This window comes from Tiliqua scincoides, chromosome 4 (genome assembly GCF_035046505.1).
Source record: "Tiliqua scincoides isolate rTilSci1 chromosome 4, rTilSci1.hap2, whole genome shotgun sequence".
Classification (NCBI taxonomy): domain Eukaryota; kingdom Metazoa; phylum Chordata; class Lepidosauria; order Squamata; family Scincidae; genus Tiliqua; species Tiliqua scincoides.
In genome coordinates, this window is record NC_089824.1 from 179,416,847 (window position 1) to 179,441,902 (window position 25,056).

General features: G+C 44.4%; 1 protein-coding gene across 1 annotated transcript in view; it reads left to right on the forward strand.

Moving 5' to 3' along the window:
- LOC136648548 (complement receptor type 1-like) overlaps positions 1–25,056 on the forward strand; it is a 60,693-nt gene that overhangs the window by 18,803 nt on the left and 16,834 nt on the right. The window contains exons 13-25 of the mRNA XM_066624663.1: positions 917–1,108; positions 1,416–1,598; positions 4,214–4,396; positions 7,284–7,478; positions 7,678–7,777; positions 8,836–8,921; positions 9,575–9,772; positions 15,207–15,386; positions 17,724–17,909; positions 20,779–20,949; positions 21,894–22,076; positions 23,343–23,528; positions 24,707–24,886. Coding sequence (XP_066480760.1) covers positions 917–1,108; positions 1,416–1,598; positions 4,214–4,396; positions 7,284–7,478; positions 7,678–7,777; positions 8,836–8,921; positions 9,575–9,772; positions 15,207–15,386; positions 17,724–17,909; positions 20,779–20,949; positions 21,894–22,076; positions 23,343–23,528; positions 24,707–24,886 — 2,223 coding nt within the window. The remainder of the gene's footprint in view (positions 1–916; positions 1,109–1,415; positions 1,599–4,213; positions 4,397–7,283; positions 7,479–7,677; positions 7,778–8,835; positions 8,922–9,574; positions 9,773–15,206; positions 15,387–17,723; positions 17,910–20,778; positions 20,950–21,893; positions 22,077–23,342; positions 23,529–24,706; positions 24,887–25,056) is intronic.

A 25,056-nucleotide genomic window follows, 5' to 3' on the forward strand; every position in this document is an offset into this window, starting at 1 on the left:
GTCAAATATTTGTTTACCTATCTCCCAGTAGACTACCAGGCTGCTAATAGGTCTCCTTGGACCTACACTAACTATTGAGCAGGTGTAAGCCTGAAGGGCCTCAGGGGGTGAGTCTTGACTGGTAAATTGAGATAGGATTCCAGCAAGCACTGCTGCCATAGAGATCCACCCCCTCCTGCCATGAGCTGCCCTCCTGTCCTCCCCTCTCCACACACAGAACCACCCACAAACCACCCCCACTGCTAGCTTACTTTGACGCAGTTTCCACAAGCCACTGGTACACAGGCAGGCCCTGAACTAATGGTAGAGGATTGGAATAAGACAGGGTTGCTCTGTCTTAATTGTATTTTGTTTTTCCTTGCTGACATTCTTTTAAGCTGCCTTGATTTGGGTTCAGCAGGACAGGAATGGGACACAATTTTAGAAAAATATCATTTAAAAAAGGTGCCCCTTTTTGACTTTATTTAAGGAGTTCAGTTTGCCAGTTCTGCAGTGACTATCCAACTTTATAGCACTGATGGAGCAAAAGTGCAGCCCAGAAGTAAGGGAACAAATGTTCCCTTACCGTAAGAAGGCCTCTGTGAATGTCTCCCAATCGCAGGATGCAACATTCGCCCTGTTGGCATAGCTGCATCAGCCCTGGAAAGCTGAATAGGATTGTACTCTAAGAAAAGTCTTAAACAAGATGTTTAGTCCATGGAATGCTTGTATAGTATTATGTAATCTGCATGGTAGTTTATAGAACTTCAGAGATCTTGATGTTGTTTTTAATTATTGGTGTACGTATGAATAGTACGTACTCTCTTGACTGTGTCTAATTGTTGATTCCAGCAGTTGCCATTAAACTGAGAATGGTTTCTTTTGCAGCAGAACATATCAGTCCAATCTTCAATATTCACTTCTTGCCTGTCTCTAGGCATTTCATGTTCTCCGCCACCAGATGTTCCCCATGGCAAGCATTCTGGCAGGTACAGGGAGGACTTCTCCTTTGCAACTTCTGTGACTTACACCTGCGAGGAAGGCTACCCCATGGTTGGAAATGCCTCAATTCACTGTACTACGAAGGATGGAATAAATGGAGTGTGGAGTGACCGTGTGTATTGTGGAGGTGTGGGTTTCACGTGTTCTTGGTTCTTCTGTTGCTCAAGCAGGAAAGTCTAGCTTGTGTCGTTAACACTCAAGCAGGGAAAACCCTTAAGGAGAAAAATCTCCAGAAGCAACTGACCTCATTTTTCCCTGCAGGGAGAGCCATTAGCTACCTGTAATCGCAAGTGATTGGAAGCCAATCAGTCAAAAATGATTGACCATCAGTCAATACTATTGCTAGCAAAAAGCACAGATAAAGAGAGAACAAGCATATCCTTTTTGTCTTCCCTTCAGTTCCTTGCGGGTCTTAAAGCATATCTTCTTTTCAGTGGCTGAGTGTCCACACCCCGTAGTTGAGAGTGGAAGAATAGTGACCGGTCATTCCAACACCTACACCCCAAAGCACAAAGTTACATTTGACTGCAATGCTGGCCATGTAAAAGTGGGCTCAGGAGAGATGTATTGCCAGGTTGACGGCACATGGGAGCCTCCTCCACCTCACTGTGAACTGGGCAAGTATTGAGATGTAACTGTCCTAGATTGTGTATGAAATTGCTGACTTGCAAAATAACTAAGTTTCCTTTCAGGATCCACTCTACTTAAATTAAGAAACTATTATGAGTCTTTTCTCCTCTGTGAGTTAAAAGACTATTTTGTAGGCACTGAATGTGCGTGCTCATGGACTGAGAGAGCGAGAGAGAGAGCGAGAGAGAGAGAGAGACTTCTTCTGCATGTTGAAGAAGTTGCAATGCTCAGGTTCCCCCCCCCCTCTCTCTGTGCGTGTGTGTGAAACTCATCTATCAAAAATGTTGTCACGGTGAATGTTCATGATGGCCTTATACAAAGAAACCCCAGGTTCAAATTCCCACTTAGCGGTGAAGATCACCGGAAGCATAGAAAATGAATAGCACCATCAGGGTGGTTTTTACTCATGTTTGCAAATTACATGGGTCATCCAGGTTAATCAGTTATTGGAATGGCATCCATTATGGTTTCTCGAGATAAGAGCCATCCTCTTCCTCCTTATGAAGCTACATAATATTTTCATTTTAATGTATTGCCATAAAGTTGCACATCATTATTTGTTAATCCAGTCCTTCATTGTGTTTAGAAAAGGGTGTCACAAAGCCAGGGAAATGTAATCCAGGAAATGTTTCGATGGAATCCGTTTTATTTTTATGTAACATGCTTCTCCCCCTCTTCCCAGCAGTGCTGTGTTCCACACCTCAAACAATTGCTAATGGGAAACACAACAGGGAAAAATCAGAATTGTTTACTAGTGGGGTGCTTGTAGAATATAGCTGCGAGCCTGGCTACAACCTGATAGGCGAGAGCACAATTTATTGTACAGAGTCTGGGAGCTGGAACTCCACAGCACCTAAATGTGAAGGTGAGTCTGTGGCAGCTTTTTGACTGAAATGGTAGCGTTCAAATCACTTTGCTACTCTCTAAATACAGGATGTGCATTGTCTGGTGTGCTGTTTAAAGTATTAATTAATGAGTTTCTATATGACATAAAAATCCTTAAAATGCCTTTGGAAAGTATTTTATTCCGGTTTTAGCCATTTTGATGCCCCAATCCTATTGGGGACATAAAGGCGATCTCGGTGGCACCAGAGTGCATCAGATCCAAACCCCATTCACTCTCCCCTCTTCCTTACTCTCCTCTCACTTGTGCCAGCAGAATAGTTGGCACAGTTCTAAGGAGACTCATTGGGATTGTGGAGGATCACCCCTGGGGAAGGGAACAACACTTCCCTTATCCCAGGGAAATGCAAGTCCCTTACTCTGGACTGCCCCACCCCCACAAGATACAGTGCATATTCCATTGGTGAAGCTGCTTTGGTGGAGGTGGGATTAGTGAGGTGGGATTGGGCTGTTAATTGCCTTATTTCAGGAATAAAGTAATTATGTGACATTTCCAGAGGTCATTGTTCAGCAAAGTTTATCTTCTTTTGAAGCCATTCAGTATAGTATAGGGTAGACAGTGTGGAGAAAAAACCCAAAACAACTGGAATAAATAAATGCCTTTGTTCATAATAAACAAGAATAGATTACCTCCCCAATGTGTGTTAGAGATTGCTTTAATCTCATACAGAACCTAAATTATTAATATTTTACAGTGCACAAGGACTTTATTTGCAGCGTTTTTAGACACGTGTTCTGGCAACTCAATCCACCTTATAATTTCTTTGCAGCTTTTTGGGGTTGTCATGGTTTTCATCTTGTGGTACAAATTATATTGCTATAGATCAGGGGTGTCCAAAGTTTTTGGCAGGAGGGCCACATCAGCTCTCTGACACTGTGTCGGGGGCCGGGGGAAAAAAAGAATTAATTTACATTTCAAATTTGAATAAATTTACATAAATGAATATATTAAAGATGAACTTATATGAACGAATGAAGGTCTTGCAATAGCTCAAGGCCTATAAAAGGCCTTGCACAAAGCAAGGCTGGCCTTTCCTTTGCTGCCGCTGCTGCATCACAGATGTGAAAGAGCAAGCAGTGGAGGGAGCCCTCATCCCACAGCTCACATGAGAGGTCAAACAGTCGCAGTCAATCTGAGAGAAGTTGCGTTGGGCCAGTGTGGGCTTCAACAAATCTCTGGAGGGCCAGAGGCTCATTGGAGACTGGGGGCTCCCTGAGGGCCGTATTAAGAGACCTTGAGGGCCGCAAGTGGCCCCCGGGCCGGGGTTTGGGCACCCCTGCTATAGATAAATGCTTTTTCTCTAAGCAGATTACATTCAGCTAAATTCAACTCTTTATTAAGGTGCTTTTCCCCAGTAAATCTCATGTTCGATGGCATTCCATTCCTGAACTATATCCAAGGGGACTGGATGCACAATTACATGCATAATTGTGAGAGGCCCTTGGGACCTCCTGAGGCCACAGTGATTGCCCTGTTTCAGTGGTTCCCAAACTGTGAGCCATGGCTCCCTGAGGAAGCACAGAAACCATATGGAAACCCACTGCATTATACAATGTATAGGATTGTAGCCCCAATGGGGAGCCACGTCCAATGGCAGTAAGTCAAGGGAGCTGCCAGTCTAAAGAGTTTGGGAACCTCTGCCCTATTTGGTTGACCTTGTGCTGGTCCTGCACATAGGTTTCTCTCTTCCTCTTTCAGTTGTGCAGTGCCAGACACCACCCTATATCCAGAATGGGACACGCAGCAACATGGAAACCACATTGTTTACCAGTGGAATGTCTGTGAAATACACATGTGATCCTGGGTCTGTTCTTCTTGGAGAGGCAACTATTTTTTGCACAGGATCTGGCACATGGTCTTCCCCAGCCCCTCGTTGTAAAGGTAAGTTATTTCTTCATGTTGGCCCTAAGAATTCAAGAAGATACAAAACTGAAAATGAAAATGAACATTCACCTGAATTTCTCTCATCAGTTCTGCATCCGAAACTATGATTTTGGGACAACTCTTTATGCTGTTTAGAGAAATCCTGCTACAGGTGGTAGATTTTGTACCTTAGAAGGAGATAGTCAGAAAAAGGTTTTGCATAGGACACATTTCTGTGTAGTATTACTGAACTTGAACATTTGGCATGCCCTTGGAAAAAACAAGACTGAAGAGGCAACTGGAGACTTTCCTCTTACATCACTTGACTGTCACTGTCAGTGAACCTCCCCACGTATCAAGATAATCACCACTGAAGGGATTTTGTAGCTGAAATGTTGGCTGCTTACATTATGATTTTGTATTAAGAAATTGATTCTGCACTAAAATCCTTTCCCTGTTTAACTTTATGAAGCACCCCTGCTAACTGGGTATGAGGCACTTTTTCAAGTGGATGCTCTTTTTAGCAGGGGGAGCTATTAAATCCCTATGGGATTTAAATTTGCCTGCCTATGTAAACCACCTTGAATAAAGTCTAAGGAGAAATCTGAGGACCAAGAAAGGCGGTATAGAAATACCTGTTTGTTTTTTATTCTTATTCTTCTTCTTCTTCTTCTTCTTCTTCTTCTTCTTATTATTATTATTATTATTATTATTATTATTATTATTATTATTATTATTATTATTATTATTATTATTAATGCTGGCACAGCCTTGCCATTAATGCCACCAAGAGCATGGGAACCCCAGCACAGTCCATCAATTGTGAATTGGTGGCTTGGTGTTGGTGTGCTGCCACTCAGGTGTTATTGTGGCATTTCCCCATTTCCACCTAATATTGGTCCAACATAAGCTTGACACGCAAGGAGGGAAAGGGGCAGGGGCAGATCCAACAAATGGCCGTACTGCACACACTAGCAACCTAGGAGTAGCACAGTGACAGTTACCATGGCCAATTGTGGGGAAATGAAGAAACAAAGGAGCACAGCAGGCTAAATAAGACCTTCACTGAATACATGTGATTAATATTTATGATTCCATAAAGGTCAAGCATATTTTCAATTTACCTTTCTGCTTTCACCTTCTCTCCTTCCCTTTCAGTGATGCGCTGCCATGCACCCCCACATGTTGTAAATGCGACTTATAGCTACCATGAGTCATCAGCTTCCAGGGATGGAATATTTGTGAATTACACGTGTGAGCCTGGCTACAATCTTATTGGAAGAGCAACACTTTATTGCACAGCATCCGGCATGTGGAATCTCCCAGCCCCTCGCTGTGAAGGTAAGCTTCTTATTCATTTGCACTATCAGCTTCTTTTCCAATATTATGTGCCAAACCAGCCATTGCAGATCAAAAATATACCTTTCTCCCCCTCGGAAAAAAATCCAGATGAGCAGCTTCTTAAAGGCCAGCATGGCACAGCACGCACAAAAGATCAATGTGCAGATACATGAGCTAACTAAGCACATCACTTAGTGTTTGATGCTTTGTGAAATCATCTGCCTGCCTAGATAAAATGGGGGGATAGAGTGGCCAGGTGGTTTTCACTGCTCCAATCAGGTAACTCTTTGACATAATCAAACTTAAGTCACTTAAGCTCAAACACAAGGGTGCTCATGGGAGTTTCTGCCAGGTCTCCCAGGAAATCTGTGGTGGTTTGTAGAAGGCACGTCTTCTTCAGTAAGTGCAAGGACAAGGATTCCTAGTATTTCTAACTAGATACATTTGGGGAATTAATTTTCTGTTGTTTGCTCTTTTATCTCCAAGCCAGTCTACAAATGGTATGGGTTCCTAATGTTAGTTATGTGTAGTGTCCTGGCTCCCTCAGTTGGCCATTAATAGTTACTGCATCTAATTTGGTTGAGCTATTGTTTGTATGTGTGCACGCTTTATAGGGTTTATAATAAACTGCTTATGTTTCGACTCCCTGCCTTCCTAGTCTGTGTTCATGGGTAATTCAGTGGATCATTACATCTGATACCACTGCAGTTTGATTTTAAATAAGAACCCCTGGGCTTTTATGTTCTCTTGGAAGGGATGGTTTTCCCCAGTTGGCCACCCTCTGCCTGGTCTTCTTTGGGAGTGGGGCAATAGAGAGAACTACCATGCCCTCCCCTCTTTCCACTGCTGACCCTGTTAAACGGGAAAGTGGAAAAGAGGAAAGGGTGCATGAGCACTAACCATTAAGCAGTACTTCCCTTGGTCTAATGTGTTATCTGGCTATATTCTGAGTTGGGACGGAAATTAATAGGTGGCAGGGTGAAATGAAAGAAAAGTGATTCCAGGACAATCTAGGGAAAAATTATTGTGTGATTGTGGGCACAATCCTAGCTGGCCTCTGCGCCGGCATAGCACCCGCTGCATTGGTGCTAGCCACAGTAAACATGCCCTAAAGCATTTTGCAATGGCATAGCAGTTGTCAGCACTGGTGGGAAAGCCTGTGCCAGCCCCCATGTGCGCAGGATGTGGTATGTTCCTGCTGGGTAGCTCAGAGGCAAGGGGAGGGTGGAGAAAGGGTGGAACAGTAGGGGGGATTGGGCTCAGGAGGGGGGCAGGATAGGTGGCTTACCCCAAGGAGGCTTTCCACCTGCTAAATTCCCCCATGGGAAGTAACAGAAGCCATGCTGGCGCCACGCCATCAGCATGGGGAAATTTGTGCTGGATCAGGCTGCCTGGAGAGGCCTCTGTGGGGTCGGGGGCAGGGTGGGAATGATTGTTCTTATGAAGGAACTGGAAATTGTTTTGATGATGGGAAGTAGATTCAAATGAAGTTCTTCCTCTCATTGGTAAGTTCCATGGAATATTTCCCGTTGAGAACAATTTCCTCTATCTTTGTCTTTACCAGTAGGTAATTGTGGCCCCCCAATTAAGTTAAACTTTGCTGAGCTAGCCAATAAGGATCAAGAGAATAATTCCTTTCCTGTTGGCACCACTGTGAACTACGTATGCCGACGAGGCTATGCAAAACATCCTGGGTTGAAGGCCTCTGTGAAGTGCCTTACGGGCCAGAAATGGGCAGAAGCTCAGGAATTCTGCAGAAGTGAGTCTCTTCACATTGCTGTACTATCTATTGGAGAGGGAGAAAGAATCAAATAGGGCTTCTAGAAGTAATTCTGCCTGAGACTTGCATTATCTCAGTGGCTTTCATATAGGTGGTGTAATTATTCCCATGTGAATGCATTTGTTTTCAAGGAAATGTACAACATTGGAAAAATGACATATATGCTATTTTGTGCTAGGAAGATCATGTGGTTATCCAGGAGAACCAGAAAATGGTCGGTTGATTGTTCCAGATGGCCTTCTTCTTGGTTCCACTGTAAATTACATCTGTGATGAAGGGTAAGCAACTAGGGTGCAAACATTTTTTTTTTCTGGTTAATTTCTCCACACCAAACAATAAATATTAGCTGGTAGCACTTTTCCCATCACTTATGGCCTATCTTAAAGAGGGCTTACCACAGTGAATCTCCTACCACAGAGCACACAGGGTTTTTGACCCAGCTTTTTATCTCCTGAATTCCCATATAGGATCTTTTGTGGGGTAAGCTCATCCAGGATCTTTCTTTTGTGTTCTGGTGGCCCTTGATTGCTCATCTCTATCTTGCAATGGGTGCCTCTGTAGTTTTGCATTCTGCCAAGGGTGTGGCAACCAACTCTTGATTTGCTCTGGTGGCCAATAGCTCAATAAACATGCACCTCTTGATTGGGTTTAGCCATGGAGTGGATGAGAGCAGCTAGCTTTGGGGACTCTTCTCTTGCATCACTAATGACTTTGTTTACTCCAAGTCAGGAAGGTCTCAAGATCCAGCTTTTGTTCACAGGTTTGAATGTGCTATGTAAGCAAAGTGAAGCAATTCATGGAATTTTCCAAAAGAAACTTATGGAAAATTATGGCAAAGCAAGGCAGCCACTTGGAGTGGTGTGTGTGTGTGTGTGTGTGTGTGTGTGTGTTCTCACAGAATAAAGTTGTGGCCTTCCTTGAGGACTGTGAAACCTGAGGCCTCCTGCCATCGGTCTAATTCAAATGCCACAAAACCAACCTAGGTCACGCTCTCCTGACATACACCCAATGCCATGTGAAAATAAACTTGTCAGTAGCAACATGCAGATAAAAAAGCTTGTAGGCAACATTACTTTCCAAAGGATTTCACCAAATGAAAATATGCAGGATTAACTAGGACTCATTTGAACACCAAGGACTAAGTACTTGTAAGAGATATCTGTAGAACCCTGACTGACAAGGATTCTGCTTCCCTGCAGTGATCCTCACAGGATATGCAATATTCATAGTTTACTGTGGATAAGTGAAAAGAATGAACATTTGAGTTCCTAGTTTCCCTGTTTTGCCCATGTCAATGAGAAAATAATAATCCAGAATTGCTTCCCTTCCAATGCAGGCATAAGCAGATTGGTCAGTCTTCCAGGCAGTGTGTAGTGTCTGGCCGGCAGGTCATGTGGACTGGTGAGCTTCCCCTTTGCCAGCGTAAGTAAGAGACATAATTAAATATAGGCATGTAAACAGTATTCTTATTTGGCTCCTGGCCAATTCAATTTAAGTGCACAAGGAACACTGCAAAATTAATCCGGTAAGGACAGGTAGTATAAGTGTGTGCTTGGTCTAGTGCAGCAGCATCACAGAGCAGGGTCACAGGAAGTCTGTGGGAAAATATAGGATTTGGAGTTGTACTTCTGCCTACAGGAAATTCAACATCCTCAATGGTCCCAAATCACTTCGCTTGTGCAGGCCTAACTGAAGCTATTGAATGTGACTCAATTATGAAACAAGCATTTAGTACAGCATGATGGTGCAGGAGATATTGCTGATAGATTATGCAAGTTTTGCGTATTTTGCAATCTGGTCTGGCTGAAGGCATGTGAAACAGTCTAAAGATCTGGGACTGGGCACTGACTGGATGGGGAAGTCCTTTGTAGTTCTAAGATGATGGAAGAAAGGCGAGACATAAATGTAACAAATAGAATTAATGAACTTTCCAAATTCCTCTAATTGTGTGTGTATACTCCCTTAGTTTTATTTGTTGATTCCAACAGTTGCCAATAAACAAAGAATGTCTCCTTTAAAGTGGAACACATCAGAGAAATAGTAATATTCAATATACACTTCTTGCCTCTCTCTAGGCATTTCATGTTCTCTGCCACCAGATGTTCCCCATGGCAAGCATTCTGGCAAGTACAGGGAGGACTTCTCCTTTGCAACTTCTGTGACTTACACCTGCGAGGAAGGCTACCCCATGGTTGGAAATGCCTCTATTCACTGTACTACGAAGGATGGAATAAATGGAGTGTGGAGTGACCGTGTGTATTGCGGAGGTGTGGGTTTCACGTGTTCTTCTGTTGCTCATGTAGGAAAGGGCGGCAGGAGGCAACAGGGATGACACTGAGCCCCCTCTCCTTCCCTCCACTTACCAAGCGCCTGCAGAGGAGCAGTGGCGACCGCCCCTTTCTCGCCCCCCCCCCCCCGCACAGAGGGCTCCACGGCGTGCGCTCCCGGCCAGGCCGTGCTCCCAGAGCCTGTTGCTAAGGAAGCTACGGGTGGCGACGAGGCCCAAATGCTTCCGCCGCAGTCTTCAAGCAGAAATGGGCATATGCAACCTCCTGATTTTAGAAATGGGCTGTGTCAGATGCAAGGGAGGGCAGGGTACCCACAGGGTACTGAAAGGAAGAAGAAAAGGAAAAGGCTGTTCTCTCTGGGCATCTGTGCCTTTTTCTAGCAGTAGTATTGACTTTGATGGCTTAGCTTCTTCTGATCACTAGTGGTAGCTAATGCCTTTCCCTTCTGGGCAAGATGAGATAGCAGTTTGTCAAGATTTTTCTCCTTGAGGGTTGTCCCTGCTTGAATGTTAACTACACAAGCTAGACTTTCCTACATGATGCCTAGGGAACACACAAGACAACAAGAGACCTGCATCCCGGTGCCACCCCTTGCATCTGGTATTCTAACATAACCCACTTCAAAAATCAGGAGATTGCACATAACCGTCATGGCTTGTAACCTGTGATGGACTTTTCCTCCATAAATTTGTCCAAACCCCTTTTAAAGATATCTAGGTCAGATGCCATCACCATATCCTGTGGCAAGGAGTTCCACACACTAACTACAGGCTAAAGAAATATTTTCTTTGGTCTGTTTAACTCCCCCAATGTTCAGTTTTAGCAGATGTCCCCTGATTCTGGAATGTGAGAGGGAAAAGAGCATCTCTCTATCCTAACCATTTTCAGCCACTGTGCCATGGCACACTGGTGTGCCGTGGATTGTCTGCAGGCGTGCTGCGGGAGTTTGGGGGAGGATCATTTGTTAGGAGGGCCACCAGAGGATGTGAGCCCCTGCTATCAGTGTGATGTACCTTGTCAATTGTCAAAAAACAGATGGTGCGACTTGACAATTTTACTGCCTTGTCAGCGTACTATGAAATGAAAAAGATTGAAAATTGCTGCTCTATCCACTCTATCCCTCCCCTGCATAATTTTGTATATCTCAATCATGTCCCCCCTCAGGCGTCTTTTTTCCAGACTGAAGAGCCCCATACGCTGTAGCCTTTCCTCATAAGGGAGGTGTCCCAGCCCAGTAATTTTAGTCACTCTTTTTTTCACCTTTTCCTTTTCCGTGATATCCTTTTTGAGATGTGGCAACCAGAACTGGATGCAGTACTCCAGGTGTGGCCCAACCATTGATTTGTACAATGTCATTATAATATGAGCTGTTTTATTCTCAATACCTTTTCTAATTATCCCAAGCATAGAATTAGCCTTGTTTACCATATATAGCACATTGGGTTGACATTTTCATTGAACCATCCACAAGCACCCAAAGATCCATCTTTTGATCCATCACAGACAGCTCAGAACCCATTAGCCTATATGTGAAGTTTTCATATTTTTGCCCCAATATGCATTACTTTACACTTACTTGCATTTGCCATTTTGCTGCCCATTCTCCCAATTTGGAGAGATCCTTCTGGAGCTCCTCACAATCTCTTCTGGTCTTCACCACTCAAAAAAGGTTGCTGTCATCTGCAAACTTAGCCACCTCGCTGCTTCACCCTTTCTCCAAGTCATTTATGAACAGGTTGAAAAGCACCAGACCCAGGGCAGATCCTTGGGCACACCTCTCTCCACTGTGAAAATTGTTCATTAATACCCACTCTCTGTTTCCTGGTAATCAACCAGTTCCTAATCCAGGAGCGGACATTCTAATTCCCTGACTGTGGAGTATTCTCAGCAGCCTTTGGTGAGGGACTGTATCAGACACCTTCTGAAAGTCCAAATATATAATTTCTGCAGGTTCTTCCGCATCCACATGCCTGTTCACCTTTTCAAAGAATTCTAAAAGGTTTGTGAGGAAAGATTTACAACTAGAGAAGCCATGCTGATTCTCGCTCAGCAAGGCTTGTTCATCTTAAACTTAGGACACAATCCTATCCTGTGCTGGAACAGGCAAGCCAAGAGGCTTGCGCTGTATCCAGCACAGGATAGTGCCCAAGGGGAAACTTTTCCCCTACCCCTGGGTAAGGCACCGTTGGCCCAATGGCTCTCCTCGGACTTGTGCTACCTCCTCAGGTGGCACAAGTCCAAGGAGAGCAGAGCGGCTTGAAGCCACTTCATTCACCCCGACAACAGGGGTTGTGATCCAGCATAACTGCTGGATCCCAGCCCTGCTTCCCGCTCCCCACCTGCCTGCCCCTGGGGCCACCCATTGCCTGCCCTCCCCCCGCCCTCCCCCCACCCAGGAACACTTCCCTCTCACCTCCCTCCTGCCCACTCCAGAGCCTTGCATCGACCCAAGCGGTCTGACGCAAGATTTGCAGAAGAAGCTGGTGCAAAGGCTTGCATCAGCCGCTGCAGGCCGGCAGTCCTGTGAGCACCGGTCTGGCTTCCTCCTGAAGAGGTGCAAACATGCCTTACGGCACGTTTGTGACCCTTTTGGGCCGGTGCAAGGGACTTGCACCAGCCCAAGTGAAGGGCTGAATTGCGCTCTCAATATCTGTTCAACTTAATATCTGTTATGGGTAAACTAACGGGAACGATAATTAGATAAAACTTTGATGCATACAGAAGAATGAACCTTGCTGAAGAAGTCAGTATGGTTCCTGCAAGGAGCGAGTTCTGCCTTAGTATCCTACTCAAGTTCTTTGTGGGCTTCAACAGGTCCATGACTAGAGGTGACTCACTTGTTGTTGTGTATATATATAGACTTTTGAGGAATTTTTGACAACATCCCTCACCAAATGTTGTTAGATAAACTACGTGGCAGATGAGGTTTTTTTTTTTAAATAGTCTGGTAACTGGTTAGAGCAGAAGAAGCAGAGTATAAGACTTATTGGTTAATCCTCACAGTAGAGAGAAGTAAGAAGTGGGGTCCCCCAAGAATCTGTCCTGCAATTAGTATTTTTTGAACTTTTTCACAAATGATCTGGATATATGAGTAAAACAGCAAGTTGGTCAAGTTTGCAGATGACATAAAACTACTCAAAATAGTGGAAACCAAAGCAGGCTGTGAAGTGCTCCCAATTAACCTCTCCAAACTCATGAATGGCAAACATGGATGAATGTAAACATTCAGCAATGCACCTTTAAACAAAATCTCCAACATGCACAGATACGCTGATGGTCTGAGCTGTCAGTGAGGAACCATGAAAGAGATCTTGGGGTTGGCTTTGTGGTAGTTAGTTCAAAAAAAGCATTGGCCAAGACTGTGTCTGCAATGAAGAAAGCATACATGTACTCCAGGGACTTGATAGGTGATTACATACATATCACACTCATATGCATTGATTTACTATTGCAGTGTCTGCTTCCTCCCTCTCTTTCCAATGGTAATCACAGTAGCCAGCATTTGACAAGTTTTCCTCTTGGAACATATGTGTGTTACAGTTGTAACTATGGCTACTTGCAGTATGGAATGGCGATCAGTTGTTGTACACAGTGGTGTCACTAGGGTTTGCATCACCAGGTACAGGAGACCAGTGTGTCACTCGCATGGTGAACCTTCTCCCATGTAGTGGGCAGGGCCTAGGAGAGGGGGGGTAAAGGGGGTAATTTGTACCCAGGCCCAAGGTCAGAAAGGGGGTCCAAGAGCCAAAGGAGGGGGCCCAGAAAGTTCCTGGGACCTGACATTTTCCTATCTTACTGGAACTAACTGCCAGCACATAAAGCTGGGGCACGACCATTTGCATGCAGTGTTAACTGCTGCTGCAAGCTATACACACCAGTCCCATGAAAGCATCCATGACTCTCCTTTAACACAGTGTCAAATCTGGGAGGAAACTGGCCTGCTACAGTAGCTCTTTGGCTTGTGGATCCCATAACCATGAAGGAGTGTATAGAAGTTCAGGGACCCAGCTATGAGGTTACAGCTGCTGCAGAGGTTCATTTTGATCCATTCTAGTGTGAGCCTAAATATGATAATGCTAATATTCTGCCATCCATTTTCTATATTTCAAAAATTTTAGCGAGACTTAGGAGTGTGTTCGGTTTTCCACATTATTTTATCTAGCTGCTAATGCCGCATGGTTGGGTAGACCTGTAGTAGTAGAGAAGAGAAGTAGAGAAGTAGAGAAGTGTAGTAGACCTGAGCTCCAAAGACTATTGTGGCTGTCAGCACCCTCCCCTGCCCTATTTTGCCCCCCCCCCGTTCTGTCTGCCCCCATTGCCCCCTTCCTCTTTGGGAAGGGGTCCAGAAGAAACTTTGTACCCCCTGCTAAAATTCCTCTCGTAGGCCCTGGTAGTGGGTGCAGTGATGTACCATCGCCCCACTCCCACTGATTTTTTGACTATACATTTGGTTAGAACACAGATGTTTCAATGTGGTCTGTTTCATTGCATTCTGCATGAAATTACACATTGATTGATTATATATATATATTCCTATTCATAATAACATATCATTGGCTCTTTGAACAATCAGTCTCATTGGTCTGTTTTGAATTAAGAAAATGTACTTCTTTGTTATAAGATCGTTGCATTCGTTTTCTGGGGTTTTTTTTGCCATAACTTTTTGATATAATGGAGATATTTAACTCTGTTTTATTACATTCTGCTATAAACTACACACTGAATGGTATATAACATGATGGTATTATTCCTACAAACCACAATTTCAGTAATCTTGGTCACTAGTAGTGTCACTCCATTGCACATCACCCAGTGTGGTTCACGCCCCCGTAGTGATGCCACTGACTGTGCAGCTCTTGGAACATGGTGTCAGCACCTACTCCACTAGGAAGGTGTTTTCACTTTTTCTGCTTGTTCCAGTGCAAGATAGGATTGCGTTGTTAGACAGGAGCGTGTCAGGCCTAGGATGTGATATGGCAGACACCACACCTGCCAAAGTGTGTCCGTGATCCACCCCATCCCAGCCAGATCCTCACCCCATTCTGTCTGCACTGCAAGCATAAATCCACAGGTGGCTCTCCTGTGGCATGCACCAGGCAACCCAAGTCCTTTTAGGCCTTGCTCCATCAGCAGCAGTGCTCTGCAGACTAGTGAAGAGGCTGCCAGAACAATGAACTGCGCGGTACACCAGCAGATTATACAGATAGAGTTGGACCATCAGGGCTGGAAAGGGAAGAGGAGAGAGATCTTCCCTCCATCTTCCTGCTTGCTGTGGAATACTGCAACAGCAAGGATAGCAACAGAACAGCATGTGATGTAGAAGGGAACAGATGGGGGAACCAGCTGAGAAGCAGGGAATTTTTTGTCCAGCTTCTGTACAATGTGAAGTCTCATAGTGATCTTGTATTTTCAAATTCAGTCACTGGCTGTGAAAGACCAAAAATTCTGAATGGAAGAACAGTAGGATTTCAAGTATGGTTTAACCCCATGGAGCGAATTACATTTGAATGTGACCATGGCCATATGCTGAAAGGCAACCGTACAACTCAGTGCCAGTTTGATGGCACATGGAACCCTCCTGTTCCCGTCTGTGCTAGGGGTAAGTAGCAGTAAAGATTCAGTTGGATTTCATCCTGTTCTGGATTGCAGAAATGATATTTATACAGGAAATTGGAAATCATGGTTAAAGTACATTGTCACCTACATAATGTTTACATGGACACTGAAATGGCACATGTGGTTGAATCTTAATAAGTGTAAAGCAACAAAACATGGAAGAGATATTGGGGTTGTGATGGCTAGTTCAATGAAAGAATTGGCCAAGCGTGTTCCCGCAGTGAAGATAACATAAGGGTGCAGCAGGGATTTGATATGTGAAGCATCAAATTACATAAATTAGTAATACAGGTTGTGGACCAGATACAGGTCCAACCTTGTTATATATGGATTTTTTATACCCAGATTTGACTCAACACTGTTGGCCACTGCAAATGAGAAGGAATGTGCTGATCCCTGGAGATGGGGAAAAATGCACCCCTTTAGAATCACAGTTTAAAAAAAAAAATCTGCTTTTCTCACTTGTAAAGAGACAGTCATGCAAGCGATTACAGGTATAACCAAATTATCCACAGATTTTTCATCTGTGGAAATATCCACATTTTTCTATCTCAACATGATGAGAAGGGCCCTTTAAATTAAAGGAAAACGGTTGTTAACAATAGCCTCATTAATGCGAGAGGGCAGCTAGCTGACAATTCATCAATCATTCTCTCTCCAGGCACTTAGAAAGACTTCAATGACCCCTCCCTTCCCCCTGAGCGCATGAAAGAAAGATAATCACTTTGCTTTAAGTGAAGTGAGAGGTTGGTGGCTCCTAGTGAAGCCTTTCTAAGCTCCTGGAGGGAGACGGATTGTTTGATTGTCTGCTTAATGACTCCATCTTATATCACAAAGGTCAGCAGGGCTGTCTTTAAATTGCCCAGGAAAGGGACATTGTTTTTTAAATGGATTTGCTTTAAGGAGATTTTTGCCATCCAGCTGAGTTCTGGGATGAAACTCAACCTGTTCTATCAAAGAAGTAAGATTCTGGCTTTATTGTTATGCCCATCAGGCGTCTCCACAGCTTGTTTGGGGACAAGCATCACACTAAAACACAAATCACTGGTTTGATTTAGTATTGCAGTGTCTACCTCCTCCATCTCTTCCCAATGGTAATCTCAGAGGCCAGCATTTGACAAGTTTTCCTTTTGGAACACAAGTGCATTACACCTGTAATGATGGCTACTTGCTACGTGGAACAGCAATCAGTCGTTGTACAGCTTCTGGAACATGGAGTCAGCGCCGACCCCAATGTGAAGGTACATTAAATTTTTCTGCTTTAGCTATTCTGCAAGGCAAATGTAAATGGCGGAATCCTCAGTTGGAACTTTGTATTATTTCTTTACAGTGATGCGTTGTCCCCTACCCCCAAGGGTTCTCCATGGAGAGTATTACGAGATAAACTTCACTTTGGGGAGTTCTGTTTTTTACATCTGCGATGCAGGCTATTCCCTTGTTGGAAAGCGTGTGGTGACCTGTGTTTTAGGAAGTTCAAGCTCTGCAAACTGGAGTGAGCCCCCGAAATGCAAAGGTTCCTCTTTGTTCTGTTTTTATTTGCTGTCTATGATTCATAATTTCTTTCATGTACACACACAGAACTACACCTTGATATCGTGGAGCACTTAATTGTATGTGGGAGTGGGGAGGCTAACAGCCCAAACTTGAGCTCCTGTGGTCAGCATCCACTGCATTCTTTGCACCTCAGGCAGCCGTGGGGGCACCGTGGGAGAAGGGGACTTTCGTCCCCCCAGGTAAGGGAAGTAGCCCTGCAGTGGGGCTACTCGATTCACCACCGACAAAAAGGTCGGCAGTGAGGGAAGAGCGTTAATGTCGGGCAGTATGACCCTCACGAATGCTCAGGAATCGGTGGAGCAGAGCTCCACTGATCCCACCTCCATGCTCCCTCCCCTGACATTCCTCTCCCTGCCCTCTCCCTGCATCTCCATCACGCCTCCTCCTCGCCCTCTGCCCGCTTTTGCTGAATGCCTCCTCCACACCTCCCTCTGCCCCCAGTTTCCTCTCCGTGTCTTGGCAGTCCATGCGACTGCCAAGTGGCAGAGACCAAGCGCTAGCCCAGGGCCAGCCAGTGCTGGGCTAGCACGGTCGCTAGCCCGGCTTTAGGCCTTGCAAATGTACCTTATGGCACATTTGCGATGCGCGTCAAACCCAGGATTGGACTCAGAGTTAAGTAAACTTTTATTGAGCACTGTTTTTCATTTCTTAGAAATGGAAACCATTTGGTACAGTAGCTTAACACTGAACAGGAAGGCTTTGCCCCCAACACCTTTGTTTTTAAAGTTCTAATGGGTAATTTTGTTTTGAAATATTTTCTCCACAGGTTGCCCTGCACTCCCAGAGATTGCTCATGGGAAAGCAGACACTGAAATACTGGAAGATTTTGCATATGGCTCCTCTGTGACTTATCACTGTGAAACAGGCTACGAGCTTACAGGAGCACCAACAATTCACTGTCTGTCTTCTGGATCATGGGATCAACCTGCCCCTCAATGTAAAGACAGACAATGTATGTGAAGGAATATTTTCACTCTCAATAAAAGGCTGTTGCAATAATAGGAGAGGCATGTGTGAAGGCTGCTTGAGAGCAAAAACCACTCACATGACGTTTTTTGCATATCAGCTTTTGGATTTTATTGCTTAGACGGAATCTTCAAATAGAATGAACTCAGATAATAGATTTAACTGATGGTTCAGTTCTATCCCACACAGGTGCATGGGGAGCATGACCACCCATGCTGCATCCTGTGCACCGGCAGAAGTTTAGGCCAGCTGTGAGGGTAGTAAAGAAAAATTTTATTTACCTCTTTGGACATTCCATGATTACCTCCAGGCCTATGAATATCTATGCCAGCACTTTTGCTGGTGTAGATCTGTTAGGCAGAAAGAGGCATGTCGACAAGTGTCAAGCAACAAAACATGAAAGAGATGTTGGGGTTGTGGTAGTTAGTTCAATGAAAGAATTGGCCCAGTGTGTGCCCACAGTAAAGATAACATAAAGGTGCAGCAGGGATTTGATATATGAAGCATCAAATCACACATGCTAGTAAAACAGGTTGGAGAATATGTACTATTAAAGAAGTAAGATGCTGGCTTTATTGTTATGCCCCTCAGGATTTTCCAAGCTTATTTGGGGACAAGTATCACACTCATATGCTTTGATTCAGTATTGCAGTGTCCACCTCCTCCATCTCTTCCCAATGGTAATCTCAGTGGCCAGCATTTGACAGCCTTTCCTATTGGAACACATGTGAATTACACCTGTAATGATGGCTACTTGCTACATGGACTGGCAATCAGTCGTTGTACAGCTTCTGGAACATGGAGTCAGCCCCCACCCCAATGTAAAGGTATTTTCAATTTTTCTGCTTCAGCTGTTCTGTGCAGCAAATGTAAATGGCAGAATCCTCAGTTGGAACTTCGTATTTTTTTTCATTTCAGTTATGCATTGTCCTGTACCCCCAAGGATTGTCCATGGAAAATATATTGGGAAAAACTTCACTTTGGGGAGTTCTGTTTTCTACATCTGCGATGCAGGCTATTCCCTTGTTGGAGAGTGTGTGGTGACCTGTGTTTTAGGAGGTTCAAGCTCTGCAAACTGGAGTGACCCCCCGAAATGCAAAGGTTCCTTTTTGTTCTGTTTTTATTTGCTGTCTATGATTCATAATTTCTTTCATGCGCACACACAGAACTACACCTTGATATCATGGAGCACTTAATTGTATGTGGGAGTGTGGAGGCTAACAGCCCAATCCTGAGCTCCTGTGGTCAGCATCCACTGCATCCTTTGCACCTCAGGCAGCTGTGGGGGCACCGTGGGAGAAGGGGACTTTCGTCCCCCGGGTAAGGGAAGTAGCCCTCCAATGGGGCTATGCGATTCACCACCGACAAAAAGGTCGGCAGTGAGGGAAGAGCGTTCATGTCGGGCAGCGAGACCCTCACAAATGCTCAGGATTCGGTGGAGGAGAGCTCCACTGATCCCACCTCCCTCCCATGACATGCCTCTCCCTGCCCTCTCCCTGCATCTCCATCACGCCTCCTCCTTGCCCTCTGCTGGCTTTCCCTGAACGCCTCCTCCACACCTCCCCCCACCCCCAGTTTCCTCTCTGTATCTTGGCGGTCCATGCAACCACCAAGTGGCAGAGGCCAGGCACTAGCCCAGGGCCAGCCAGCGCTGGGCTAGCACGGTCCCTTGCCCGGCTTTAGGCCTTGCAAATGTACCTTATGGCACATTTGAGACGCGTGTCAAACCGAGGATTGGACTCAGAGTTATGTAAACTTTTATTGAGCACAGTTTTTCATTGTGTAAGAACAGTACTCTTAAAGCACAATCCTATCCCCCACCATGCTATTGCATGCAAATTAGCCAACAGAACATGAACTGCATGTTATGGCAGGTGGGGGGGGGGGTTGACAAGTAGGATTGTTTTTCATTAGATAAGCACTCTTAGTAATGGAAACCATTTGGTACAGTCAGTGGAGTAGCTAATGATAGTGTAGCCCAGTGCAGAGCTCAAAATGATGCCCCGGAAGTGATGTCAGGCCCGGGATTTTTAAAAAGTGACAGTCGAGGCAAAACCCGCTCCTGGGGTCAAACAAGATTTAGTAGCCACCTCTCCACAACAAAATCAACCTTAATTAATTGAGTTTATAAATACAGTGTGCCCCTTATTGGTTAAAAACACTGTACTGGGGTAAAGAGGGATGGTTATTCATCCAGGTCTGGGTAGCAGGAAAGCTATTTATACATGAAATTGAAAAGCATGGTTGAAGGACACTGGAATCTACATAATGTTTAAATGGACAATGAAATGGCACATGTGGTTGAATATCAACAAGTGTAGAGCAAGAAAACATGGAAGAGATATTGGAGTTTTGTTGGTTAGTTCAAAGAAAGAATTGGCCAAGTGTGTGCCGGCAGTGAAGATGACATAAAGGTGCAGCAGGGATTTGATATGTGACACATCAAATTATATGCTCTAGTAAAAGAGGTTGTGGACTGTATACAATCAAAGAAGTAAGATTCTGGCTTTATTGTTAGGCCCATCAGGGTTTTCCACAGCTTTTGGGGGGGAAAGCATCACACTCATCTGCTTTGCTTTAGTCTTGCAGCATCTGCCTCATTGTATAAGTACAGAACTTTTACATCCGAATCCTATTCCCCAGGATGGTATAGCATGCAGAGGAGCCAATACAGCATAAACTCTATGCTATTTGGGGGGGGGGGGTGTTCACCAGTAGGCATTGTTTTCCATTGGATAAGCACTCTTAGAAATGGAAACCATTTGGTATAGTAGCTTAACACTGAACAGGAGGGCTTTGCCCCCAACACCTTTGTTCTGATGGGTAATTTTTGTTTTGAAATATTTTCTCCACAGGTTGCCCTGCACCCCCAGAGATTGCTCATGGGAAAGCAGACACTGAAATACTGGAAGATTTTGCATATGGCTCCTCTGTGACTTATCACTGTGAAACAGGCTACGAGCTTACAGGAGCACCAACAATTCACTGTCTGTCTTCTGGATCATGGGATCAACCTGCCGCTCAATGTAAAGACAGACAATGTATGTGAAGGAATATTTTCACTCTCAATAAAAGGCTGTTGCAATAATAGGAGAGGCATGTGTGAAGGCCGCTTGAGAGCAAAAACCACTCGCATGAAGTTTTTTGCATATCAGCTTTCGGATTTTATTGCTTAGACGGAATCTTCAAATAGAATGAACTCAGATAATAGATTTAACTGATGGTTCAGTTCTATCCCACACAGGTGCATGGGGAGCATGACCACCCATGCTGCATCCTGTGCACCGGCAGAAGTTTAGGCCAGCTGTGAGGGTAGTAAAGAAAAATTTTATTTACCTCTCTGGACATTCCATGATTACCTCCAGGCCTATGAATATCTATGCCAGTACTTTTGCTGGTGTAGATCTGTTAGGCAGAAAGAGGCATGTCGACAAGTGTCAAGCAACAAAACATGGAAGAGATGTTGGGGCTGTGGTAGTTAGTTCAATGAAAGAATTGGCCCAGTGTGTGCCCACAGTGAAGATAACATAAAAGTGCATTAGGAATTTGATATATGAAGCATCAAATCACACATGCTAGTAAAACAGGTTGGAGAATATGTACTATTAAAGAAGTAAGATGCTGGCTTTATTGTTATGCCCCTCAGGATTTTCCAAGCTTATTTGGGGACAAGTATTACACTCATATGCTTTGATTCAGTATTGCAGTGTCCACCTCCTCCATCTCTTCCCAATGGTAATCACAGCGGCCAGAATTTGACAGCCTTTCCTATTGGAACACATGTGAATTACACCTGTAATGATGGCTACTTGCTACATGGACTGGCAATCAGTCGTTGTACAGCTTCTGGAACATGGAGTCAGCCCCTACCTCAATGTAAAGGTATTTTCAATTTTTCTGCTTCAGCTATTCTGTGCAGCAATTGTAAATGCAGAATCCTCAGCTGGAACTTTGTATTATTTCTTTACAGTGATGCGTTGTCCCCTACCCCCAAGGGTTCTTCATGGAGAGTATATTGGGAAAAACTTCACTTTGGGGAGTTCTGTTTTCTACATCTGCGATACAGGCTATTCCCTTTTTGGAGAGCATGTGGTGACTTGTATTTTAGGAGGTTCAAGTGCTGCAAACTGGAGTGACCCCCCGAAATGCAAAGGTTCCTCTTTGTTCTGTTTTTGTTCACTATATACCATACTTTTCATGTTTCATGCACACACACAGAACTACACCTTGATATCATGGAGCACTTAATTGTATGTGGGAGTTTGGTGGTTAAGTAAACTTTTATTGAATGCTGTTTTTCTTTCTATAAGTACAGTATTCTTACAGCCCATTCCTATTTCCCAGCATGGTATTGTAGCATTTCAGTGCTACTTGAGGAGCAGCTTGAGATGCTGCGTTGGTATGGCAAAAAAGCCATGGCAAGAATTAGACAACAGACACAGACACATAGAGGTGCAAAATGGCTGGAAGCAGGAGCAAGAATGAAATCAAGGGAGAAGTGACGTGTCTCCCAGCTCCTGACCCAGCTTTTTATTAAGTCTCAAAACACATGATATAAGGCTACGTAATAGGGAAATTTCTAAGAGGATGTTGACATTCATACTGGCTGTAACCAGCCGGCTTAAAAGCTTAACCGCAAACACATTCCATAGATATGATTTTTTCATAACATCTTCAAGGCTAGCTCTTTCTATAACCTTCTATTATTTTCCAGAGCACTGGCTTTTCAACACTAAACATAGATAACAAAGTGTTTGCGCAGTCGCAGGTGTGCCTGCCAGGTTTGCCAAATATGCAAAGACATCTCAAAGCTCAGTGCCTGTACATTCTATATTTACTACATGGTATGGCATGCAGATGAGCCAATAGGTTCCGAACCTGTGGTCCGCGAAACCCTGAGAAGGGGTCCTAGATGTCTCAGGAAAAAAAATCACTTTTGATCATTTCCAGTGTCTTGCCAAGCAAGCACTCCCTTACAGACCACTAGAGAGGGCAGAGAACGGACTGTCCACAGCTGGCAGTGAAGTCGTTGATAGTCTGTGGGGGGAGTATCTCTGACAGTCCATTAGGAAGTGCTTCCTTGGGAGATGCTTCCCCATGGAAGAGGATGGAAACTGTGGAAGCTGCGTATCTCTGATGGTCTGTGGGGGAGTGCTCACTTGGGAGATTCTTTCCCCACAGACCACCAGAGAGGGTGGAGAACAACCATCCACAGCTGGCATTTGCATGTGGTTCATGACAATTCCAATTTTTGCCTCAGTGGTCCATGGGTTCCTAAAGGTTGTGAACCACTGCAATAGAGCATGACGTGCATGCTATGTGGGGGGGGGGGGGTTTGACCAGGCATTGTTTTTCACACCCAACATTTCATTTTTAAAGTTCTGATGGGTAATTTTGTACTGCAATATTTTCTCCACAGGCTGCCCTGCACCCCCAGAGATTGCTCATGGGAAAGCAGACACTGAAATACTGGAAGATTTTGCATATGGCTCCTCTGTGACTTATCACTGTGAAACAGGCTATGATCTTACAGGAGCAACAACAATTCACTGTCTGTCTTCTGGATCTTGGAATCAACCTGCCCCTAAGTGTAAAGGCAGGCAATGTATGTGAACTCGTGTTTACTGCCTCAGGAAAAGGCTTGTAGGAAAGATTACTATCACCAATTTGTTGGGTTTGAAAGCAAGCTGGATTATCTACCCACCTGCCAGTCTTCTCTTCTCTTACCTTTCAAGCTAATTTCCGGGCTTATGCTCTGCTAGTGGGTACAGCATTCCTCAGCAAGTGGGAAAACAGAGAAAGGGTGACACCTCCACTCCAGCCTCTTACATGCAGCTACACAATGTCCTGGAGCACAAGTACAGGTTGAGTCTCATTATTCGTGAGGGTTCTGTTCCCAGGACTCATGTGGATGGCAAAAAACACACAAAAGCAAATCAATTTAAAGTCCCTTCGCTGCGGTGATTTAAAAACAGCCTTGCGGACCTTTTGAAATGCACACAGAGGCAATCAGTCTCTCTCCAGGAGCTTAGGCTTCGCTAGGAGGCAGCAATCCCACCCTTCACCAGGGGCCACAGTGAGGGAAAAAGAATGGAGAAGGTGATAATCACTGCCATTAAGAGTTCCTTCACATGCTCAGGGGAAAGGGAGGAGTGAAGCCTGCAGAGAGAATGACTGATGGATTGTCAGCCGGCTACCCTCTCTTGCATTATTGAGGCTATCGGTAAAGGACTGTTTTCCTTTAATTTAAAGGGTACTTCTCATCACGTTGAGATAGAAAAATTTGTAGATAATTAAGTTATATCTGTAATCACAGGCATCTGTCTCTCTACAACAGTAAAAAGCAGTTTTTTAAACTGTAATTTTAAAGGGATGCATTTTTTTCCCTTCTCCAGGGATCAGCACATTCCTTCTCATTTGCAGTGGCCATTCGTGTTGAATCAAATTCGGGTTTAAAAAATCCATGTATAACAAGGTTGGACCTGTATCTCCTGAAATATTTTATTTTATCTAAGCACTAAGACTGAAAAAAATGCCATTTCCTGGATGCTACTAAAGTTCTGTTATGCTGCATAGCAGCATGTCAGGGCTGGAAATGGAATGGGAAGAGATATAACCATCTTTGCTCTGTTTGCTTCAGAATGCTGCAGTTCCCAGGGTAGCAGCAGCACTGCAGATGATGTGTAATGGAACAGAGGGGTGGATTGGCTGGGAAGCAGGGAACCTTTTTTCAGCTCTTATGCACTGTGGAGTGTAATAGAGATGTTATGTTTTCATTTTCAGTCACCGGCTGTGTAAGACCAGATATTCAAAATGGAAGAATAGCAGGTTCTCAAGCACTGTTTAAACCCACGGAGATAATCACATTGGAATGCAATTCTGGCTACAAACTGAAAGGCAACCATACAACGGCATGCCAGTTTGATGGCACATGGAACCCTCCTGTGCCCATGTGTGCCAGGGGTATGTAGTAATAAGCCTTGGTTTGGATTACGTCCCATTCTGGAAAGCAGAAATGCTAGCTACATTAGTTAGGGTTTTCTCTGGACATATTAAGATAGGAACAAAAGAACATGAAGATTTCATCTAAGTTCATGTGCATCTGTGAGGAAATAAATGTGTTTAGGACATCT